The 23658-nt window shown below is 39.6% G+C and overlaps 1 protein-coding gene across 12 annotated transcripts in view; it reads right to left on the minus strand.

Moving 5' to 3' along the window:
- Positions 1-23658, minus strand: part of UTRN (utrophin) — a 500526-nt gene that overhangs the window by 345734 nt on the left and 131134 nt on the right. For all 12 annotated transcript variants that reach the window (XM_027601866.2, XM_027601862.2, XM_027601867.2 and 9 more), the window contains 8 exons: positions 22125-22226; positions 18874-18981; positions 18411-18590; positions 16909-17075; positions 12960-13083; positions 8654-8741; positions 2696-2937; positions 2370-2550 (listed from right to left, as the gene is read on the minus strand). In XM_027601866.2, coding sequence (XP_027457667.2) covers positions 2370-2550; positions 2696-2937; positions 8654-8741; positions 12960-13083; positions 16909-17075; positions 18411-18590; positions 18874-18981; positions 22125-22226 — 1192 coding nt within the window. The remainder of the gene's footprint in view (positions 1-2369; positions 2551-2695; positions 2938-8653; positions 8742-12959; positions 13084-16908; positions 17076-18410; positions 18591-18873; positions 18982-22124; positions 22227-23658) is intronic.

Raw genomic sequence — 23658 nt, forward strand, 5'->3', positions numbered from 1 at the left:
CTGACACGTGTTACCTACACTGATGAACTTCGAGGATGTTATACTAAGTGAAATAAGTCAGTCACAGAAAACAAATGCTGCATGATTCCACTTATATGAGATATCTGGAATAGTCAAAGGCATGCATACAGAAAGCAAGACTGTGGTTGCCAAGGGCTGGAGGGAGGAGGAAATGAAGAGCTGTTGTTTAATGGCTACAGAGTTTCAATTTCACAAGATGAAAAAGTTCTGGAGAATGGTTGCCCAACAATGTGAATATATTTAACACTACTGAACTCTACACTTTCGAATGGTTAAAATATGGGGTGCCTGGCTGGCTCAGGTGGAGGAGCATGCGACTCCTGATCTAGGAGTCATGAGTTTGAGCCTCATGCTGGGTGCAGAGATTACTTGAATAAATAAAACTTTAAAAAATAAATAAATAAAATGGTTAAAATGATCAATTTTATGTCACGTATATTTTACCACAATTAAAAATAAAAAAAAAAATAGATTTAGAACTTTTTTTCACTTTCAGGTCAGGAACTGTGTTGTATTATGTAATGTTAAACAGATGTTTCAGTGTACTGCTTTTTCAATTTACTGTTACAAAATATGCTTTTATTTTTGACAAGGATTAATAATGAAGGCATGTTTTATAAGAGTAAATTTAAAAAGCAATACTCTCATTTATTTTACATTCTAGGTGAACTGAATTCAGTGAACAAAAAAGCATGGTGTCCAAATGCCTTTCCAGAAGAAAGACAACATGACATATTTGCTTGCCGTGTACACATACAGATTCCTACAGGTCATTACAAAATCTACATTTGCTACAAGGAAGGATATGGTTCAACATACAGCTTTTTAACATTCATTACCCATAACATTACATAACACAATTCCTGACTTACACAATAGCCAAGGAGAAAAAAGGGAACAGATGAGAAATAAGCTCTCAAAACATTTAACAGTTAACTTGCCAAAATTAGGTTTATTCCAAAAGTAAAAACTCTTTAAAATTTTTTAGACTTTGAGGGGCCTCTGGGCGGCTCAGTCAGTTAGGCATCCGACTCTTGATTTTGGCTCAGGTCATGATCTCAGGGTTGTGAGATCGAGACCCGCATTGAGCCCAGGGTAGAAACTGCTTAAGATTCTCTCTCTCAGGGGCGCCTGGGTGGCTCAGTCGTTAAGCGTCTGCCTTTGGCTCAGGTCATGATCCCAGGGTCCTGGGATCGAGCCCCGCATCAGGCCTCCTGCTCGGCAGGAAACCTGCTTCTCCCTCTCCCACTCCCCCTGCTTCTGTTCCTTCTCTCACTGTCTCTATCTCTGTCAAATAAATAAGTAAAATCTTTAAAAAAAAAAAAAAAAAGATTCTCTCTCTTTGTCTCCTTCAGCCCCTCCCCCTCTTATAAACAAATAAACAAACAAATAAATAATTTCAGACTTTGAAAGAGAAACATGATTTCTTTTCAAAGAGGAGATGGTATTGCTAAAACCACTTTGAGCAAACAGAAGTAAGTGATCATTCTTTTTAGCCCTGCTAATAAGGATATTAGCTGGCCTCCTTCAATAAAAGGCGGGGACTGCACCCTTCAAAAAACTCCTTAAAAGTCATTATATCCTAGTAACATGGTTTTAGAGCAGGTGAAAGCTGTTTGCACTTTTCCAAACAAGTGTGAATCCAGGAAATACTCAATATATTTTAAGACCCCGAACATTAAGTAGCAGGGCACAGACGAAAACAGAATGTGCTGGTGCAAAACAAGCCAGTGTGCTCTTTGTCTAAATACTGGGGATAATTTTTTAAATTACAGCAAACTAAGAGAGAAGACAATAGAGTCACAATGTCCACAACAGCCAAACTGTGGAAAGAGCCAAGATGCCCTTCAACAGACGAATGGATAAAGAAGATGTGGTCCATATATACAATGGAAATATTACTCAGCCATCAGAAAGGATGAATACCCAAATTTTGCATCAACATGGGTGGGACTGGAGGAGATTATGCTAAGTGAAATAAGTCAGGCAGAGAAAGTCAATTATCATATGGTTTCACTTATTTGTGGAACAGAAGGAACAGCATGGAGGACATTAGGAGAAGGAAGGGAAAAATGAAGCGGGGGGAATTGGAGGGAGAGACGAACCATGAGAGACTATGGACTCCGAGAAACAAACTGAGGGTTTTGGAGGGGAGGGGGGTGGAGCCCGGTGATGGGTATTAAGGAGGGCATGTACTGCATGGAGCACTGGGGGTTATACAAAAACAATGAATTATGGATCACCACATCAAAACTACTAATGTATTGTATGGTGACTAACATAACATAATAAAATAAAATTTAAAAAAATAGAGTCATCTACTAAGAAAACCAAGAGAATGGGTTTACCATTCTCCAGCTGTTGCTGATGATGCTCTAAGTCCTGTCGCACAGCTTGGTAGCGGCCCAGAAGGCTCTCAAAGGCCTGCCGGACAAAATCTGGAGCAGAAGGACGAGACCTCAGGGCTGAGCAACCAGCATGTGCCCTTTCAATTCTGGGGTGGAGGCTCAGGAGATCTGCCAATTCCCACTACGGAAGAGAAAATAAGGGTCACAGAACTGACTGAAGTTCAGCAGAGCAGCATTAACCTAAAGTTCATGATACAAGTAGCATCTTCTTTAAATACAGGATGGGGCATAGAATGCTCCCATGCTCTGGATGGTTCTCTCTTTACCTGACAGGAGTCCTTCACACTTGGCAAGGGCTGCTGGGGAGATTCTGAAAAGGGAGTGTGTTTCACCCACTCCTCTTTTGCCTTTATGGTCTTTTCGAGATCATCAAGCTGCTTAAAGTAAGCATTTATGTCTTCCTGTAGCTGAATCTTTCTTGCCAGATCTTCCAGACGCTGAGATACATCCTTCCATTCTGAGAACACCTTCTCCAGAACATTTTTTATTTCTTCCGTAGGAATACCCTCTATGCAGACATAAAAAATAAGCAGACGCTTCTTATGTTGAATTTGTTATAAACATTCTAACCTATTCAAAATAATGAGGCGATGTCACATACAGTGACCGCTCCCTTAAGTCCCTTCTAATATAACAACAAAATTATAATGATGCCCTTAAGAGTAACTATGTTTCACTCCCTGACCAAAGTGGGAAAGCGGGAGCTTGAAATGGCAGTTCAGGAGTAGCACTGTTATTCCAAAAGCCAGATCAGTGGCGCTGCAGTCATGGGCTTTTGTAGAGAGTATGTGCATCCACCTCTCCGCCGGCTTCTAGACAGAACCAGGGAAATATAGTGAACGATGTGCACCTGTCTGAAGTTCCTACATGAGAAGGTAAACCCTCTGTCATCACAAAAAAGACAGCTGGCTAAACAATGGAGGAGGTAGCTCCAAAGAGTCTTTGGTGCCCCAACCACAGTGTCATAGGAATTGCAGAATGAAGGGCAAGAACTAGTGCAGGGGGGCAACCTGGTGAGTGGAGGAGCATCCAGCCAGCAGCCAGGCCCAAGAGGCATCAGCAAGCCTGCAGGGCATGCCACACATGGACGAGCAAATACCAAAACATCAACTTTAGAAACACATCAGAGAAATAAAATGGCCTTATGTTTATTACCGAAATCTTATCATTTTCCCTCATATATTTGAGAGGTAAAGAATGTTTGTAGAAATAATAGTTATAGGTAGTAATAAGTTTTATCACAGTCCTTCCCTTAATATGAAATACATCATATCATTGAAAATGACCCTGAAAAAGCATGGGAAATCTACAAAGGAATCTTTATCTCCTTAGGAGATCAGGCATGTTGAAAGAATGGGCTTAACATATTTATTATTTGAGTAGGAGGGAAAAAAACAATGATGCTTTGTAAATATATGCAATCAAAATTCAGGGTAATGAGAGCTCTAAGGAATAAAATGGCATGTAAAACAAAAGGTCACTTAGGATCCACAGACAATGCAATTTTAAAAATACTACAACACACTGTATCCATTGAAAATTAGAAATGCAAACAGGACATGACATGATTTGAATATATCACCCATGTCAGTTGCTGAAGTTAGTTGGCCATCATCACACAGATAATAGAATATGAGACCCAGGCAAATCATCCACACCAAAGTCCAAGTTCATTTGTCTCTATTAATAGGGTCATAAACAAAACAAATCACCATTTCCTGACAAACCATCTGAGCAATGGTGATCTAGGCTCTGTGTCTGCCAGGTCATTTCTATTCTAAGGGAGCAAAGGAATAACATCAGCCACTTCACTTTCATGTCAGGCAATTTATGCTAAACAAGAAAGAAGATTAAGCTGGTAAAATTTTGAGATGGAAAATTATCACTACTTATCTAGAAAGCAGGTAAGAGGCAGTTATTCACTGACAATATAGTACAATTCATTCCTTTTGCCCCTTCAAACCAATTCCCAAAATTTAAATCTCCCTTCCTCTAAGCTTGAGATATTTTAAGTTAGACAGATATCAAGTAATAATTAAAGCAAAATTTGCGTATCAAGCAAGGAAAACTATATTGTCTTTTAAAATAATTGTTTTTTTTATTTTTTTTAAGATTTTATTTACTTGTCAGAGAGAGAGTGTGTGCACAATCAGAAGGAGCGGCAGGCAGAGGGAGAAGCAGGCTTCTTGCTGAGGAAGGAGCCCAACGCGGCACTCAATCCCAGGACCCCAGGATCACGACCCAAGCCGAAGGCAGATGCTTAACTGACTGAACCACCCAGGTGTCCCTAAAATAACTGTCTTCTAAAATAATTGTTTTGCTCCCGGAGATCCTGAGTAATAAATTTTCTACTTCCATAGAATATCCAACTCTTAAATGACCAATCAAAAGCCCAAATCAATAGACCATCATCTTATTGATTATCTAAAAGGAGCAAAATATAACATATTCCTGCCACTTACTCTCACTTGACTTTACACTTTCAGTCTATCACTATTGGAATGAAGGAAAATTTACAAAACATAGGACCGCTATGAAATTCCATAGGCTAGTCATAATAAACATCAATTCATAAAGCTGTATTATCCAAGTGCCCAACTATTCTTTTTTTTTTTTAAGATTTTATTTATTTACTTGACAGAGACACAGCGATAGAAGGAACACAAGCAAGGGGAGTGGGAGAGGGAGAAGCAGGCTTCCCACCAAGCAGGGAGCCCAATACGGGGCTTGATCCCAGGACCCTGGGTTCATGACCTGAGCCAAAGACAGATGCTTAACAACTGAGCCACCTAGGTGTCCTAAATGCCCAACTATTCTATTTTATTAGTTCACAACCTCTAGGAAAAAGATAGGCTGAACCAAGAAAACCAAATATAATAGCCATGAAAGTTAAATGAAACAGATAATTTCATTGTTTAAAACCTTTTTATGCTTTACAAGATACCACAAAATATAACTCAAATGCACTAGACAGAAAAGCCTCATCAAACTTCACCTTGGTGGGGCTTTTGATGGAACTAGTTTGAGGAAATCAGTGACACGATTATTGGAACATCTCTTGCCAAATAACACTTTGTAAAAAACTTCCTCTATATTAATTATCGGTGTTCCAGGATTTGTTTCAGGGAAAATGGGGGGGGGGGGGGGGGCACAAAAAGCACCCAATTGTGCTTTCATTTCTGTTGAACAACATTTCTAGTTTATAAGAGCAGTACGATTAACAGCACTAAAACCACATGGAGAGAAGTAATACACAATACTATAAAATTAGAATAATGGATGAAATGGGAAGACAGTGGGGAAGATTTTTAAAAATCGCTTTTATTCTCTAACATGAAACAGACACTCCTCAAAAAGCAAGAAATTAAACTCAGAATATAAATATCCTATTCAAATCAATGCCCCCATTGCCCAGATTCCCATCCCATCCTAAATGTGTCATTTAAAATAAATAAAATTAGGGTGTGCCTGGGTGGCTCAGTGGGTTAAGCAGCGAGCTCTTGATTTCAGCTCAGGTCATGGTCTCGGGGTCCTGGGATCAAGTCCCTGTGTCAGGCTGCACACCCAGCAAGCAGTCTGCTTCAGGATTCTCTCTCTCCCTCTCCTTCTGCTTCTCCCTCCCCCTTCTCTCTCTCTAAAATAAATAATCTTTAAAAAATAGATATATAAAATTAGGATCCTGCAATGAATGCACTTCCAGTCTACCAATGCTCCAAAAAACATGATAATGCAAAATATAAAGGGTTTCCCATGAAATTAAACAAGTCTACATTGTCACAAAACTCATTCCTTTACAAATATATTCCCCAATATTGCACTTGATATTTTACAAGTAGCACTTTCACATGAATTCAGTTTCCAGAGTATATATTTTAGTAGATGCCTATTCACAGTAAGAAGGCACGCAACAAAAGCTGTACCCCGCTGGTGAATGCCTCACTTTCTGGGTGAGGAAGCAAAGACACAAATGGGTTACATGACTCACCCAGGGACACAAAACTAGAAAAGGGTAGGAGACCACAAGGTCTCCTATTTCCCATTTTGCTGCTATTCTCACTGTAACATAGCACCTTTCACCAACTTCTCCCCTAGGTAGTTTTCCCCACTAGGCTTAGCACCTAAATCCTGCCATACTGCCTGAGAGCAGATGCAGAAACGAAGTCAAATTCAGTACCAAGACTCATGAAAGTACCCCACATTCACACGAGACAAAGCCTGGTTCCCAAACTGCAAAAAACTGATGTGCAAGTTAAGAATCTCTGATTGTAACTGACATAAATTCAACGCACAATTTATTGTAATTATTGAAAGATCAGCATCTCAAGGGAAATTACGGTCTCTCTGTTATCTCTAGATCTCTTTAAGTAAATTTTTGAAAGAGTAATTTCCAAGTGGGGTACCCACACCCAGGGTAACTAAGACACTGAGCCAGGAGGATTTTGAATAAAAATACCATTTTTTAATAAATACCCGCTCTATTTATATTTTTTCTTAAAAAGCAAGAAATTGGGGCACCTGGGTGGCTCAGTTGCTTGGGTGGCTGCCTTTGGCTCAGGTCATGGTCCTGGAGTCCCGGAATCGAGTCCCGCATCGGGCTTCCTGCTCAGCGGTGGGTCTGCTTCTCCCTTGGACCCTCCCCCCTCTCATGCTCTATTTCATTCTCTCTCTCAAATGAATAAATAAAATCTTTAAAAAAAAAAAAAAGAAAGAAAGAAATTAAGCTGTACTAACATCTATGGATTGACAGTGGTATATCTGTATAGTTTCCAAATAAATGGACATATATTGGTCACACACATATATGGTGTATAAATGTGTGTGTGTGTGTCCATAGTGTGTATATAATTAACTTACGTATTTTCCTAAATGCAGAGGCAAAAATAATCTATTTTTAAAAATGTGATTTTAGGGGGCGGATGACTGAACTATAAGGGACACCAGGGAACTTTCTGGAAAGATGGAATTTCTCTATATACTGTTATGTGGATATAGGCTTGTCAAAACAGCTCACTTGAGTTTCATGTATTTTAATGTAAGTACCTTTGCTTTTTATTTTAAAGATTTAATTATTCATTTGAGAGAGAGAGAGAGAGTGTGAGTGGCAGGCGCAGGGAGCAGAGGGAGAGTGACAAGCAGACTCCCTGCTGAGCCAGGAGCCCAATGCGGGGCTCAATCCTGAGGTTATGACCTGAGCTGAAATCAAGAGTCGGACATTAACCGACTGAGCCACCCAGGTGCCCTGTAAATTTTACTTTTTAAAAAACTATAAACAACAATAATAATAACAAGGGGGTGAGGAATGAGGAGAGGTATAGATAATTCAAGAATGACAGAATATCATTAATTACTGAAGCTGGGTCATTGCTACAAGGAGTTTCATTACACTATTCTGTTTGCGTTGTATATATTTATATTTTCCAGAATAAAAAGTAAAAAATAAAAAGATTGAAAACAACTACACTGAAGATTGTTGTCAAACTAATATTCCTAATTCTGCCTTGGGCGTGTATGGCTTATGTCAAAGAATATTGCAGCAGACCTCCAAAGCACTGGAATAACGAATAGGACTTACAAGAAAGGTCTTTCAGAGCTAGACCAAAGAAAGTAAAATATGCAAAATTGATAGCAAAAATATTCATCTTTCCACTCCCCTGAATCACTGAGGGTTAATGGCAAAGAAAAAAAAGTCCTTAATACAGGTAAAAATTTCAAATACAAGTAACACCTTATCAAATTTAACTATAAAAAGATACCTGTAGTAAATTAACATATTAATTTGAAAGTGATCAAAAATCAAATAACCTTAATGAATTTACCTTAACACAACTTCATTTCCCAAATATCGCCAAAGTAAAATTTTCTGTTGCCACTGCTCTCCAAAACAAATTCCCAATATATAACCCTGAAGAAGGAGATTTTAAAATCTTCCACAGCAGTGGATTTCACCAGCCCTGCTAACCTATCAGAGTTTTAGATTGTCTGACTCTATAAAAGCAGAACAACTTCCCTTTTATCTGTTTTATAAACCCAGCTTCAGCATAGGATTTCATTTGAAAAAAGATTCTGCTACCTAAAAAAAATTTTGAAAACCACTTTTTTAGCAAAACAAAAAAAAAGGAAAAAAGGTTACAGTGTTAAAATAAATATATAATTTGTCAAACTGTAAATATTATTCAATGCTACCATCTAAAAAACATTTAAAAAAAAAAAATCAAGGGTCTCACCTTTCCCCATTTGCTCCAAAAGGATTTGTCCGGTTTGGTTTAATTCATCTAGTCTGGGGCTTCTTTCTGTCTGTTCTTTTTCAAATCCCTGGAAATAAAAATTCCAATATAAGAATACTGCAAAAATACGACATTTCTTCTCAGTGAATGTAATGTTCACGCTATTGTAAGTTTCATGTTTTGTGTCCCTCCCACAATCACTTTTGGTGTTATAATCAAACTTGACATAAGAGAAATGCTACAAGACAAAACTATGCAATTCCAAGCTGCCCTACAGAATTCCAGAGCTGATTAAATTCAAAAGGCAAATTTAAACAAACAATATAAAATTTTGGTGAGTTTAAAAAAAAACTTTGATTACTTTTATAAGAAAAAAATGTACAATTATGAGTTCCTATCAAGAGGATACATTTAAAATGAGTGTTTTTAGATCCAGGATATCTATTTACATACATAATGTCAGTGTCTATGCCACACAATAAAAACAACTGTTGAAGTCAAGTGAACTGAATATCCTATGACAGAGGTCACTGGACAAAAATTAATTAACAAGAAAAATAGAAATACCTGAGCCTTATTATTATTTATTGATATTATATTAAGTTTAGGATCTAATGCAAACTTCAACCACAAGCATAATTCATACATAATTTTAAACTATGACAATATGCTTTGGGACCCAAACCAAAGCATTTTGTTCCTTATGTTTGAAGAGTGGCTCTTAATTTTAATATTTACGTCTCTAAAGTTTGATATTCTCAACGTCGCTATTTCTCAAAGACAAGGAAGACAAAATTTTTCCAGAACTAGTAAGAAAGGGTTAAACATAATCATGAAGACATACACACACACACGTGTGTGTGTACGCATGAACAGTCAGTATTTGAAATTTCTCCCACTCACTCCCACTGATAAAATTAGCTACTCAAAGAGTGCCCATAATAGGACAATCAAAACTTCTAGGCAACCATATTATTTCAACCAGAAAACGCAGAGAAGAATCCCACTTCTAACTTCGGTACATATAAGCACCATCCAATAAACTGTCCTACTTTGATCTGCACAACTTTAATGTGACTATTTTACAGTCAAAGATAAAGAAATAATAAGAGATTCAAAGAAACACCACTTGTTTTTGTTTAACTATCAATGCAAAAAGTCACCAAACTAGAGAAGAATTATTACCTGTTCTATACAAATTGATCTGTTGCTACTTTATGTGGTGATGACAGATTGAAAGAGGGATTCTACCCAGGTGTGTCATCAATTGGAACAAGGTAGTCCTTCACTAAAACACAAGTAAGCTGCCCTTTCCCCAATTTGCAAGAAAAATTAGATATTAAAGTGATGGTTAACTTTTCTTCATTTTACATTTTTCCAACCCTTTTGGCATCTGTCCCTACTTGTCTAAAACAACAAAATAAGTGAACTTATAAATATTAAAGGAAAACATGGGAACTGCCAATCGTGCCTCACAGTTATAAACACAGTCCTTATTTTTATCCCTTCAAATTTTATAGTAACAATTTCTAGGAGTAAAATTGTTTCTAGATCAGAATAAACCATCCTTCTGCACCAAAGATGTTTCAAGAATTCTTGGTCATCAGCTCCGGACCTCATCCCACCGAATTTCACCTATATTCCAAAACCCCATCCAGAAGAGCACCCGCTGGACTTAACACCACCCACTCCAGATTTCCCCACCAGGTGCGGGAACCCCAGGTTATATTGGGGGCCTCGAGAAGAGAAATCTGCCCACATCTACAGTCTCTCTCCACTTAGTGCGAGACTCCGTCCCTATGACTTCACATCAACAGATGATTCTTACTACCCACAGAGATACTTCCTGACTTCCTGTCAGCCTCAGATTCAGCTGCCTCCCCTTTGTAACTCCCCTAGGTAGGGACATCTCTACGCCCCTATTCAGCGAGAGGACGTTACAGAAAATGAGAACTTCTGCCTTCAACAACCTTAGATTTAAGGGTCAAAATTGCTCAGGGAGGAAATGATGAGGGAGCAGAAGGGGCTAGCTGAAGACAAAGCATAATATGCACAACCTCTCCCACCCCACCCCACTGCCCCCCTCTGGGTGGGACGTGTGTGACATTCTTCCAGGAATCTCCCAACTGTTTCAATGTTAATACCTTGCTCAGGGAGAAACAAGCTTGACAATGGCTCTGGTATCTTGTACGTCAGCCCTCTTTAGCATATGAAAGTTCTTTTGAAACCCTTTTCCTTACTTGCCCCAACATGGGACAGGACCCATGCTTTAATAAACCACCATTTTGCACCAAAAAAAAAAAAAAAAAAAAATTGTTTCTAGATCATAGGATGGAATTTAACTTATTAATATTTTCTGGGACTTGTTCCATAAAGATCACTGTAACTTCCAAATTCTCTGCCTTTGAGAATCCGGCTGTTAAATGCTCATTAATACCATCTATTGGTTTTTCAGCGTTGTAAGAAGCCTACCAAAGGATGCAACACGGCCCCTCTTTCTGGTTCTCCCAACTCCTTGTGCAGAGGACTCAGATAATGGGGCTTCTAAGCTAACAACCTCCCACGTCCCCCTTTCCACAGCCATCATTCCCTCCTTCCATCAGCCAAGAACTCCGCTGAGTGCTAAAAATAGAGGGTTCGATGGGAAATTATCCTCACTTGTAAGCACTCGCAGGCAGGCATAGAAACAAATACTGACATACATGCAATAAGAGCTTTCACAGGGGTATGGTCAAAGCAACGTGGAAGGCCAAAGATGAACCACTTAACTCTTCCTAATGAGGCTAAAAGAGGCTTGCTTTACTGGAGTAGATGCCTTTTCAGGCACACAGCACAAAGGCTTACTAAGGGCCACTCTGAGCATGGAAAACAGCACGTGTGCTGAAGGCAGGGCAGTGAGCAAAGAGCAGGACTCAGGAGGGCTGTAGCTCCAGGCGCATGTCAGGGACACGCCAGTTTTGTCCCCACTGCAGTGGGAAGCTGTTCATTAGCTGCAACCACTGGAGCCACCTGATCAGATTTATATTTCAGAAGAATCATTGGCCACAGAAGCCAAGGGCTGTGAGAATGTAAGAAGAAGGGAAGGGTAAACGGTGGCAAATGCTGCAGAGGCAGCAGGTTTAATGGGGAAACAAATCCATCCTTGGGATGTGGAAACCAACAGTCAATGGTGACCTCTAAATAAGAGCAGTTACAACGCAGCGACAAGACAGGAGTCAGTCCGAACTTCTCATCCAAACGTAAGTCAACCAGGGTTTGACTCCAAGCCGCCTCTCAAACCTTAACTCTCCACTACTCTTACACACACCCCTAGGACTGCACAGAACAAAACAAAACAAAACAAAAAAAAAAAAAACACTATCACAACCCACGTGTCCACCTCCATGCCTCTGCTCAGGGGCACCCCTGCCTGCTGGGTCTTCCCACCCGGCTCCAAGCAAGCGCCTTCTGGTCCCAGTGTGGTGCTACCTCACCCTCTGGACTTCACCAGTGAATACAGAGACAACCGCAATCCTGGCCCCCGGCTCCAAGCAAGCGCCTTCTGGTCCCAGTGTGGTGCTACCTCACCCTCTGGACTTCACTAGTGAATACAGAGACAACCGCAATCCTGGCCTCCTCTCAACCCCCAAGGGACTACCACTTTCTGGCTTATATCCCTGATATTTACACACATCTCGTTTTGGAAATGTGCTCCCAACTCTTCACAAACTCTGTCACCAACAAAGACGGGACTACACACTTGCTCTAGGTGTCCAAACACTTCGTGAAAGGAGGTACACACACTAAATGAACGCCAAAGACCTAAGTCACTACAATCTCCTGTCACAATTTACAGTAACACACATCAGGTGCAAAGTAGCAGAGCTAAGATCCCACACGTTTTCACAGTATTTCTTTTTTTAAAATGTGTCTCTTCTCTAAAGAAGATATATTGAAGGGATTTTGAGATGTGAAATCATTTGTTGTATTCAGAGTGCAAAATATCTTCAGCATACACAAAGTCATAAATGATTAGGGACTAGATTAAAGTAGATCTAATCAAGGTAAAAAAATAATACTAATAATTGAATCACCTTAGAAGCATTCCTTCCTGCACATCTTAGGGGAAAAGGGGCAAAAACATTCCTCCCCCCACACAGGGACCTGATTGCCAGCCAGCTTGACTGATTCAAAATTTACTACAATATTCTAAAAGCTACCTTATGGCTATATTTATTTTACAGGAAGCCTTTGGATCCCATCACAACAGCAAATCAAACCCGATGAAATATTTTATTCACAAGGATATTTTTGTTTTATGTTTTACCTTCAACTTCTTTTTCATTTCTGAAGTCTCTTGCATCTTCTTATACCCTTTTATCTCTGCGGCCTGAATGGCAGTCTTTGATTTCAAAATGTAGTTCAACAGCTCTGCACTTACAGCATCAAACCTGATTTAAGATTCAGATGTTACTGTTTGTCATTCCTATTCTTCTATTGTTTCACTTGGCTCAAGATACAGAGCCATCAAAACACCCACCAGGCACGTGTTCTCAGTATGCCTCAAAAAAACAGGCATCATAGACATAGAGTAAGCACACAAAATGAAATTACACATTTACAATTAAAAGTTTGAAAAGAGGAATAATATTGTCACATTAATAAATAATTTTTTAAATAACTGAATGATTTTTAAACTTTGTAAGAAATCATTTGTATTTTTATAAACTCCTGTAGATAATGAAAAAGATTTGATTAGAAAATAACAGGAAAAAGCAGGGACAGATATTCTTAAAGTCAATGCCTCCTTTAATTTAACATAATTATTGAGTCCAGTGTATGCCAGGCACCGGACTGGGCTCTTGATATGAAGGTAACTCAGACACGATCCCAGCCCTCGTGGAGCTTCCAGTCTAGTAGGGGCAATGGAAAGTAACAGGCAAATCACAAGAGAACTCGCCAGGTACTAATGCCCCAGGAATTCACGGTAATGGCTCCTAATTCTGTCAGGGAGGGATGGCTTCCTGGAGCACAACAGTGGTATTATGCCCAGGAGTTTTCCTTGCAAAGAGAGAGCAGAGAGAAGGAGGACCACACTGCAAACAGCAAGCGGCTAGGCGTGGCTAGAATAGTGAGTACTAGGCAGGGGATAGGACCACTGCCAACGTGGCAGAGAGCCACACCAGCCCATTCCTGGAAGGCCCTGCAGGACAGATTAAGGAGTCTGGGCACAACCAAAGGGCAACAGAGAGCCAGGGAAGGCTTGAAAGCATAGGCCTGGCATGACTGTGTTCATCTTCTAGTGTTCGCTGCGCAGGAAGAATAAAGAGAGGCAAGGCCAGAGGAGAGGAGCTGTGGTGGTCCCGGCAGCCAGAGCAGAGACGTGACGATGGGAAGAAAGAGAATGGACAAACCTGAGAAGGCCTGTGGAAACCACCGTGAGCGGGGCAAGAGGGGCACACTCACCGATTGTCGGCCATGTACCTGGCCTTTGGCTAAAAGTTCTGCATGTGCTATTAACTCAAGTAATAGTCACAACAGCCCTGAGAGGCCTAGACTATTATTACCCCTTTTAATGCTGGAGAAATGGAGCTCGGGGAGGGGGGGAAGGTTATTTATTTATTTATTTGTTTATTTTTAAGATTTCATCCATTTGACAGAGAGTGAGAGAGTGAGAGAGAGAGAGAGAGCACAAGCAGGCAGAGCAGGAGGCAGAGAGAGAGGGAGAAGCTGACTCCCTGCTGAGCAGGGAGCCCGATGCAGGGCTCGATCCCAGGACCCCGGGATCATGACCTGAGCCAAAGGCAGATGCTTAACCGACTGAGCTCCCCAGGCACCCGGGAGGTTTTAAATAACTGCCCCAGGCCACATAGCTCTAGATGATAGAGTTCGATGGGTCTTCCTCACCAGGACTCTACCCAGAGTCTTGACACAACTCCTGGGGATTTTTAGGAACTTTAAGGTAAGCACAGGTTGTCTGTTTCTTTTTGGGAAACAGCTTAAGTGTTTCTGGTGAACTACGAATATTTGGTTTTTATACAGCAGCAATGGTCTCAGGTCACGTTAACAGAGATCTCCATCATAGGAAAGAATTGTCCCTCTATACCCTGTGCTGGTAAAAACAGCCACCAGCAGCACCAAGAGAAGAGAAGGGAAATAAACTACCTTTTCTGAAGCATATATTATAAACTGTACTGAGCTCACATCTGCTCGGACAGCCCATTTTAAGACAAGCTAATAGTGGTTTCTACAGCAGACTGAAGGTATTAAAGGGTCTGGAAGGCATGTCACACTCGGAATGGTTAAGGAGACTCCACACTGCAGGCCCACAGAAATGGGAATATGAAACCCCCTCCCATACTGACGAGGCACCAAACTGCAGAAGGCTGGTGCAACTCTATTATCACCCCGGAAAGCAGAACTAGTACACAAGGGTGGACGTGAAGGGGGCGGACTTCAGCTGCCCATAAAAATAACCTTTCGAATAATGAGATCTCACTGCCTTCTATCATAATGAACTGGACATACACAAGCTTCTATTTGTCCAGGAATTAACTAAAGGAATTTCTGCATCAATCAAATCATGGACTGGAAGACTATGGTACTCACAGCTGGTGGCCCAACCAACACACACTCCCCTCCTCACATTTCTCTCTGCTGTCCAACTCCCCCAGAACACAATTACAGAGACCAAAAAGGCCAGAGAGTCTCAACCTCCCATGCACCCAGGGTGGGGCAAGTGACTGAATCCTGGCCAGTGAGACCATGGAGGAAGTTAACCAATGTCTTCTAGGCAAGGTCTTTCTCCCTGATTTAAGAAAAAAAAAAAAAAAAGACAAGGGAAAACTGCCCTTCCTGATATATATATATATATATCAGGTTATACAAGGATGTTCTGCCCAGTGCTACAACAGGATCTTGGGACCACGAGAGGGCAAGCACAATGGTGAAAGGCAACATACTCAGAGAGGCAGGGTGGCAGGATGCTGAGCCCCACCATCCCATCAAAAATGCCCTGTCTCCAGACTTCTCGTCATGTGAGAGAATCAATGACCTCATTATTTAGGTCACCTTCGGTACAGGATTCTATTTCCGGCAGCAGAGTGCACTCTCTACAACATGCTCATGTTTAAGGTTTTTATTGTTCTGCACCCTTCGTCTTTTACAGTGTTCTCTGCTGCCAAATGCACCAAGTCAGCACCGGAGAGACACACAGCCAGATCTCCCGGGCAGAACATAAACACTCAGGAGAGAAAAGATTTAGGCAACATTAACATCAGCAGCATCTTCTTCCTGTGCTGCTTGGTTCCACAGGCAAAGGGTCCACAGCTACCGCCTGCACCTTGGAGGTACTCTGGCCCGGCAGGGAGATGCTGCTGGGAGGCAGAAACACAGCCTTATTATCAAAATGAAAATCATCCGGTAAAATTGGAATCCTGCTTCATCTAACAAAAGCTACATTGGGGAAATCGTATCATTTTTATTCAGGCCCAAAATAATTGCCCATTTATCCAAGCACTGGGATTCTCCCATAAAAGGGAGAGAACAGAAGGGCTGATTTACGGCTCGGCTGCTCTAGCACGGGTGAGGTGCATTACCGGGTTGTCACACAGCCCAGCTCCACAGAGTAACTGTCGTTAGCAAATGCTCAATTTATGCAGCTGTGATTAGTCCTTTTCTAAAGGGCCCGAGTTTCCTCCGAATCAATAAGACCAAAAAAAAAAAAAAAAAAAAAAAAGACATTTTATGTCAAAGATGGATCTTTAAGCCAAACATAAAGAATGTGTTCATGAATCTGACAAAAGAATTAACAAAGGAAGAAAGAAAATGTGAAAAAAGACTGAGAGGAAGAAGGAGACTACAAAGGAATGACTTCCCTGCATTTAGTACTTTGGGATGGCAAGAGGAGGGAAGAGAAGCACAAAGAATAAGGAGATGTACCTAACGCAAAACTACCAGGGTTCTCACAGTGAAAGAAAGAATAAACAAGGAATCAGGGACCGCCCTGTCCTCCCAAGGTAGACAATGGAAAGGAAGAAGGAAGGGTTCTGGCACACAGTTTTCCAGATTGAACACAGGATACATAAAATCACCTGGGACATTCAGATGCTTAGCCACTGTGGGGAAGAACACTCAGAAAAGTCAGGGGCAGTGAGGGGCTCAGCAACTGAATTTCCACAACAATAACGACATCTCAATTGGCATATGATTAGTGATGAGTACGAAACACGTGATGCACGGTACTGTGTTTCGAAAATTTCTCTAACTGTTCTCACTTTTTCTTAGCTTCAGTATCCACAGGAATCTGTCTCTTCTTTGGGGGAGGAGGAGGTAGTTCTTGCTTAGACCTTTTTGTGGTTACTTGTTCTCTTACACGAACAGTCTCCAAAAGAGCCTTCTGAGGAATCTGGGACATCCCCAGCTTTGCCACAGCCTGCGTCACCTGAAGTATAAATCAGCCACATGTTTTAATGTTTTCTCACTACTTTATTGAGATATAATTCACATGCCATCCCATTCCCCCTTCGACAATACACAGTTCAGTGCTTCCCAGTATATTTAGAGTTGTGCAAGCACCCCCACTTTCTCACTGCACAATAGTTTTATTATTTCCCCAAAAGAAACTCCATACACATTAGTAGCCCACCGCTCCCCGTCCACCTCTCGCCCCAGCCCCTGGTGACTACTGATCTCCTTTATTATCTCTACGAATTTGCCTCTTTGGGGTATTTCACATAGATAGACTTACAGTGCATTTAATCTTGGGACTGGCTTCTTGTGGCTAGCATAATATTTTCTTTTTCTTTTTTTAAAGATTTCATTTATTTATTTATTTGCCAGAGAGAGAGAGAGAGAGAGAGAGAGAGAGAGAGAGAGCACAAGCAGGGGAAGTGGCAGGCAGAGGGAGAAGCAGGCTCCCCGCTGAGCAGGGAGCCCGATGCGGGACTCTGATCCCAGGACCCTGGGATCACGACCTGAGCTGAAGGCAGACGCTTAACCGACTGAATCACCCAGGCGTCCCTAGCATATTTTCAAGGTTCATTCACATCGTAGCATGTGTCAGTACTTCATGTTTTTAGCCCCCAAATAATATTGCATTGTATGGATATACCACCTTTGTTTATCCATCCAAATATTGATGGGACATTTGGGCTGTTCCACTTTTGCGCTATTATAAATAATACTGCTGCAAACATCCATGTACAAACCAAAGTTGTATTTTCAGTCAAATCACTAATATATATTTTCAAATTAATAAGATTATTTAAGATTTAAAGATGACTTAATGGATTCATGTCTAAGCATTATCAGTTTACTAAGAGCTAAATTACTGGATATTAGTAAGTTGTTTTTTTTCTTTCAAGATTTTTTTTTTGTAATTTATTATTTGACAGAGAGAGACACAGCAAGAGAGGGAACACAAGCAGGGGGAGTGGGAGAGGGAGAAGCAGGCTTCCTGCTGAGCAGGGAGCCCGATGTGGGGCTCGATCCCAGGACCCTGGGATCATGGCCTAAGCCGAAGGCAGACACTTAACGAATGAGCCACCCAGGCTCCCCTGGATATTAGTAAGGTTTTTGAAGATCTATTAAAATTTACTTCAGAGAAGTAAAGATTTTTTACATGTCAATTTCTCAATTTTATAGTAAGCCAGGTGTAAGGAACCTACTTTTTAGTTTGCAGTTTACCTACTATTCTTTTATTTCATAAAAACTAAAACTAACCTGAACATTTAATTTCTACTTCATGGCATAACATACAATCCAAAGCAAAAGGTACCTGGTTGGAGGAATCTTCTAGTCTCTGAACCAAAGAATCCCATCTCTGAGTTAGTTCCTCTGAGTCACTGTTGATCTTCTTAGATGCCTTGGGATTATCAAGTAATTGACCCACATCCTGGCCAATCTCACTTAGCTGATCCAATGCTTGACGTTTCATTTCCATGTCTTCCTTCAAGATCTAGTATTTCAAATATTTATTAGATGACTCCCTCTTAAAAGGACTCTATATTCCTGCTCCCCAGTCAGGAAATGTAAACATACATTTTATAGTGAAGTTTACTTGCTATGCAGGTCACTAATGCTAAAACATAAAGATCCCTGGTTCTAGATCATTAGATGGCGGCATTCTAGTGTTGGGTAATGAGACATAATCTGTATTCACTAAACTGCACTAGCCAATGATATAAAACACTAAAATATCACAGGCTTACAAGACAGATGTTGACACTGACACCACTTACAGCCAGCCGTCGAATGCTGACACTTAGTTCCTTTTGGTCTTTGAAGTTGCTCGTCTGGACTTTATTTAAAGCCTCTTCTTTTTCAGTTAGCCAAGCTTTCAACAAGCACTACAAGTAATAACAAAAATGAGAAATATATTTGGAGAATCATTTGGTAATTCAATACAATCAAGTTCCCAAATCTCTAACTTTTATGCTAGTTGAAGCTTCACTCTTACCTAGGGTAGGAAGGGCTTCAAACACTAAAACTCGAGTCATGAATGGCCTAGAAATACATCTTTCTTTAAGATATTATCCTTCTCAGATTTGCAAAAGATCAACCTGATATTAGCCCCACACCTGGGTAATTAAACCTAATTCCCAGGAAGGTAGGTGGATCTAAAAGGCTAAATCCAACAACTATCCAAATCTCCAAAAGAATCACATTATAACTCTCTAGAGGCAGGGGGAAACTTGGGAATTGTCCTGTCCCAGCCCCTCATTTTAGGGAGGAGAGAGAGATAAGGCATTATATGTCCAAGATTACTTGGTTAGTTAATGAGAGAATCAGATCAAAGACCCACCCCCCAAACCAGTGGTTTTTCCACAGCATCATTCAGGAAAGCCACACTAATGCTCCAGGTTCAACAGCAATTGTGACTAGAAGGGAAAGTTTAAGGATAGTCCGAGGCCAACATAAAAATATTTAAACCTCATGAGCCAACATGCAGAAGATGTTTAGTGATGTAGAAAAATAAACTTGAAAGAGGGGTGGAAAACCACATGGCTGCATTTGGATAATTCTTCCCAAAATAGTATCTGTTGCAGAAGGTCTTCTGTATAGTTGGAGAAGAAAATCTTGGTTCTGTGTTAGCAGTAGGATCAATTCTTTCTCCATCTGTTTTATTTTTCAGTTTATTTAACAATTATTCCTTGCCTCTATATTCCCCCCCGGCCAAAGAAAAAAAGGTAACATTAGGAAATTAAATAGCAAACAGGGATCCTGTCCTCAATATAGTAAAGGTGGTAAATATGCACATAAGTAACTATGATAAAAGAAAGGGCAGACACCACAAAAGATATATATATAATAGCTTATTTTATATTTATAATATATAAAAATACATATTTATGTAATAGAAAATATTATATAATGGTGTCTGCACCATATTTTAATTTGGAAATTAAATACACACACACACACACATTAAATGTCATGGCAATTCCAAAGAAGAGACGACTTCCAGTTTTAGAACAGTGGGGGAGGGAGAGGTAGTTTACAGATGACTTCACGTTCCTTGAGGAAGAGGAGAACTCAGAAATGAAAAAACTGGTAAAAGGATATTCCATAGCAGATACCACACCTTAAACAGAGAGGCTAGAAAACAAACCAAATACATTCACTCTTTCAAAAACACGAAAATAAAACAACAAAAACCATGAGTAAGTTACAATGTACTGTGCACTGGGAACAGAACAGTGAAAAAAAAACCAGCGCTGCTCTCGTGGTATTGACAGTCTAGGAACGGGCTACAAACTGGGAATTCAGGGTTTGAACCTGGGTACATGGAAGGACGGAGGGAAAATTAAAGTTGGAAAGGGAGGTTGGAGTCCTTTATGGAATATCCTGCATGCCACACTTACACTTGGCCTATCCTGCATAAGTTTGGACTAATTCTCAGAGCCCATTTCTAACTATCGTAAAGCCTCCGCAACCAAGTGAAAGACTCTTGAAAGATTTTTTCATTCAGATTCAGTTTATTTAGTCTCGTTCCATGCAAAAGCAAATTATCTGTATATTAAGTACCAACACCGGTTCCAATTCTACATCTTAACAAGATTCTTCCATCCCTAACACTAGCAGAAATCCACTCAAAGGTTAGTTTTAAATCGAAAGTAATACAAATGGCCAAAATACTAGTGAGTCCCTATTTTTAAAATATTTTTAATTACCAAATTAAAAGTATTTCCGAATTTTAAATTATTTTTGTAGAAGAGTAACACAATGGTTTTCTCTAGCAATCAATGTCTCCTACTGTCATTACTGAAGTAAAAGTTATTCTCTGTGACTCTTTGGCCTGAATACAAGGGTGCAAGTAAATATAAACATTTATAAAGTGAAATGTAACTATTTCAGAAGTCAGAATAAGATCCATCAAAGGATTCTTAATAAGAAAATTCTGGCCAAAGACTGGGGCAGGAGGTAGTGATTAAGAATTTCTACTGGGACAAATTTTGCAACCTACTTTTTAAGATGCTCTCTCTGCCACCATATTCAGTAAACCACAAAACATCATACGCTTGTTTTTATCCCTTGAAAAGAATATAGTCGCTTTTTGTGGATGGAAACGAAATACATTTAAAAGAATCTAAATGGACACCGAAAGGTGAGAATAAAGTATCTGCTTATTTTCTAAAACCACAAATGTCTGACACTTTGGGAGAAAAGTTTTGCTTCTTTGTATTGTTTTGATGGTTGCTCTTCTGGAAGGATGGAGGGTAGGCAAAGGGCCACCCTTCTGACTGAAAACTTTGGCACAGCTTTGTGCCAAAAGTTCATTTGCCATAGTAACGCTTATTGGAAAAAATAAGTACTGATCCAGTATTAAATTAATGGTGTTGCTAAATAATATTTTCTTGTTAATTTCAGCAGTTATTCTGGTTAAAAATCAAGAAAAATTGTGATTTAAAATTCGCAAAGCATTGAGGGGATTAATTTATGCATTATTTACTAGGCACTACTATGTTGATACAAGTTTAAACACAAAACCCAACACAAATACAATAAAAAAACAATCATGAAAGTAGAATGTCTAAATACTAACATTCTAAATAAGGAACACATCAAATTAAGTGTTACTACAATGAAGCCATATAACGCAATTTCTATGAATAAGCTACTTGATCAGTTAGTTATGAAATGCATAGAAATCTGGGCGCCTGGGTGGCTCAGTTGGTTAAGCGACTGCCTTCGGCTCAGGTCATGATCCTGGAGTCCTGGGATCGAGTCCCGCATCGGGCTCCCTGCTCGGCAGGGAGTCTGCTTCTCCCTCTGACCCTCTTCCCTCTCGTGCTAGCTCTCATTCTCTCTCAAATAAATAAATAAAATCTTTAAAAAAAAAAATGCATAGAAATCTGATTTTGAAAATAATAAACACTGTGTATATTTCTTTCAAAGGAAAGTAAACAAGACAAGTTTATCATAATGCCAACATTAAAAATAGGTTACTTTTCACCATCTGTCTTGCCCATTATGGATAACAGTTTCATACCTGTTCTTCCAATAATTCCTGCCACAATATATTGATTTCTTGTAGCCTATTCCAACGTTCTTCAGTCCAACGGCACACTGCTGTCCAGCGTTCACCAAGTTTCTAATAAAGGAAAAAACCATCCTTTGTCAACAGAAGCTTAAAAGATAGCTATAATGATCCTTAAAGAAATTCATGATATCCATTGCTCTTCACTACAGAGTAGCAATTTATGAAAAATATTTTTAATAAAAATTGCTTTAAAATAATACAGATGAATCCTATAAATTTATAGATGAGAAAAACTAATTTCCACAGAATTTAACTGTTTCATATTACATAGCTAGAAAGTGGTACAGCTAGAACTCTGATCTTTAACTTCTGAATTTGGAAATTCCTGCTCTTTCCCTATCAGTGGTTTTTATATGACAATTTGACATTTTTACACAGATCTTCAGAACACAGCACACATATCTACTTTTTGTGCTTCAAATTTTTCAGGCTATAATTATCTTTTCAAAAAATTCATTGCATCAATTAGCCACCTTTTACATGCCAACAAAATTTTCATATGGAATACTAAAATTATGAAAAAAAAATTTAACCTTATAAAAACTGTTTTGAGTTTCTGTAAGATTAAAAAAAAGGTTAATTGATTTGTTCTGTTTATATTACACAAAAATCAGGAACAGAATCTTAGGCGTATTAGCAATGCTAAATGAATAAATGTGGTTGTTTAAAAATCATTATTCATGATGAATTTCCCAACAAATTATTTTATTACCATTTTATAAATGATTAACAATGTTACATTTAATTTCCACATTACTAACATGTGCAAGGAATTATTTAATTCATATTATACGATTTCAATATTTAATACCAGAGTAAGCTTTGTAGAATGTGAAGGGTAGAGAAGATAGAGCCAAAAGACCGGACTCCAGTCTTGGCATGAAAATTCATTGCCTACTTAACTCTCAGTGGCATTACATGACCTTTCCGAATCTCAGTCCCCTCACTGTTAAATAGACAAGACATGAATGCCTACCTCTCAGGTTACTGTAATAACTAAGTATTACTCCACAAAAAGTCTCAGAACCACTGGCCAACTTTAAATGTTATAAAAGAAAAAGAATTTCAAATGATAAGATTATAGTCTAAAAGTGACTCAAAATCATTTGGTGACATCATTCCAGTAATCCAAATACTCTTCAAATAAAATACCAATAAATCTCTTATTAAGGACTTGTAAAGATACACTATAGCCTTTGTGCAAAAAGCAGCTATTTGTTGGGGTTCCCAAAACTGTTGTTGAAATTCACCCACTGATCTACCAAAGAAGCAGGGATATTTAACCCTACATAGCTGAAATTCTCAAACTTCAATATGCACATAAGTGCAGATCCACTGGCCCCACTCCCAGGGATTCAAGTTTATGTGGAGTCCAATTATCTATATTTTAACAAAGTCCTCAAGCTGTTTCCATTTTGCACAAGGAAGCTGGGGACCACAAGCAGCCCTGCCCATCTACCCTCCACCCCCAGGGCAGCAGGAA

The sequence above is a fragment of the Zalophus californianus genome, chromosome 7 (genome assembly GCF_009762305.2).
Source record: "Zalophus californianus isolate mZalCal1 chromosome 7, mZalCal1.pri.v2, whole genome shotgun sequence".
NCBI classification, from domain to species: Eukaryota; Metazoa; Chordata; class Mammalia; order Carnivora; family Otariidae; genus Zalophus; species Zalophus californianus.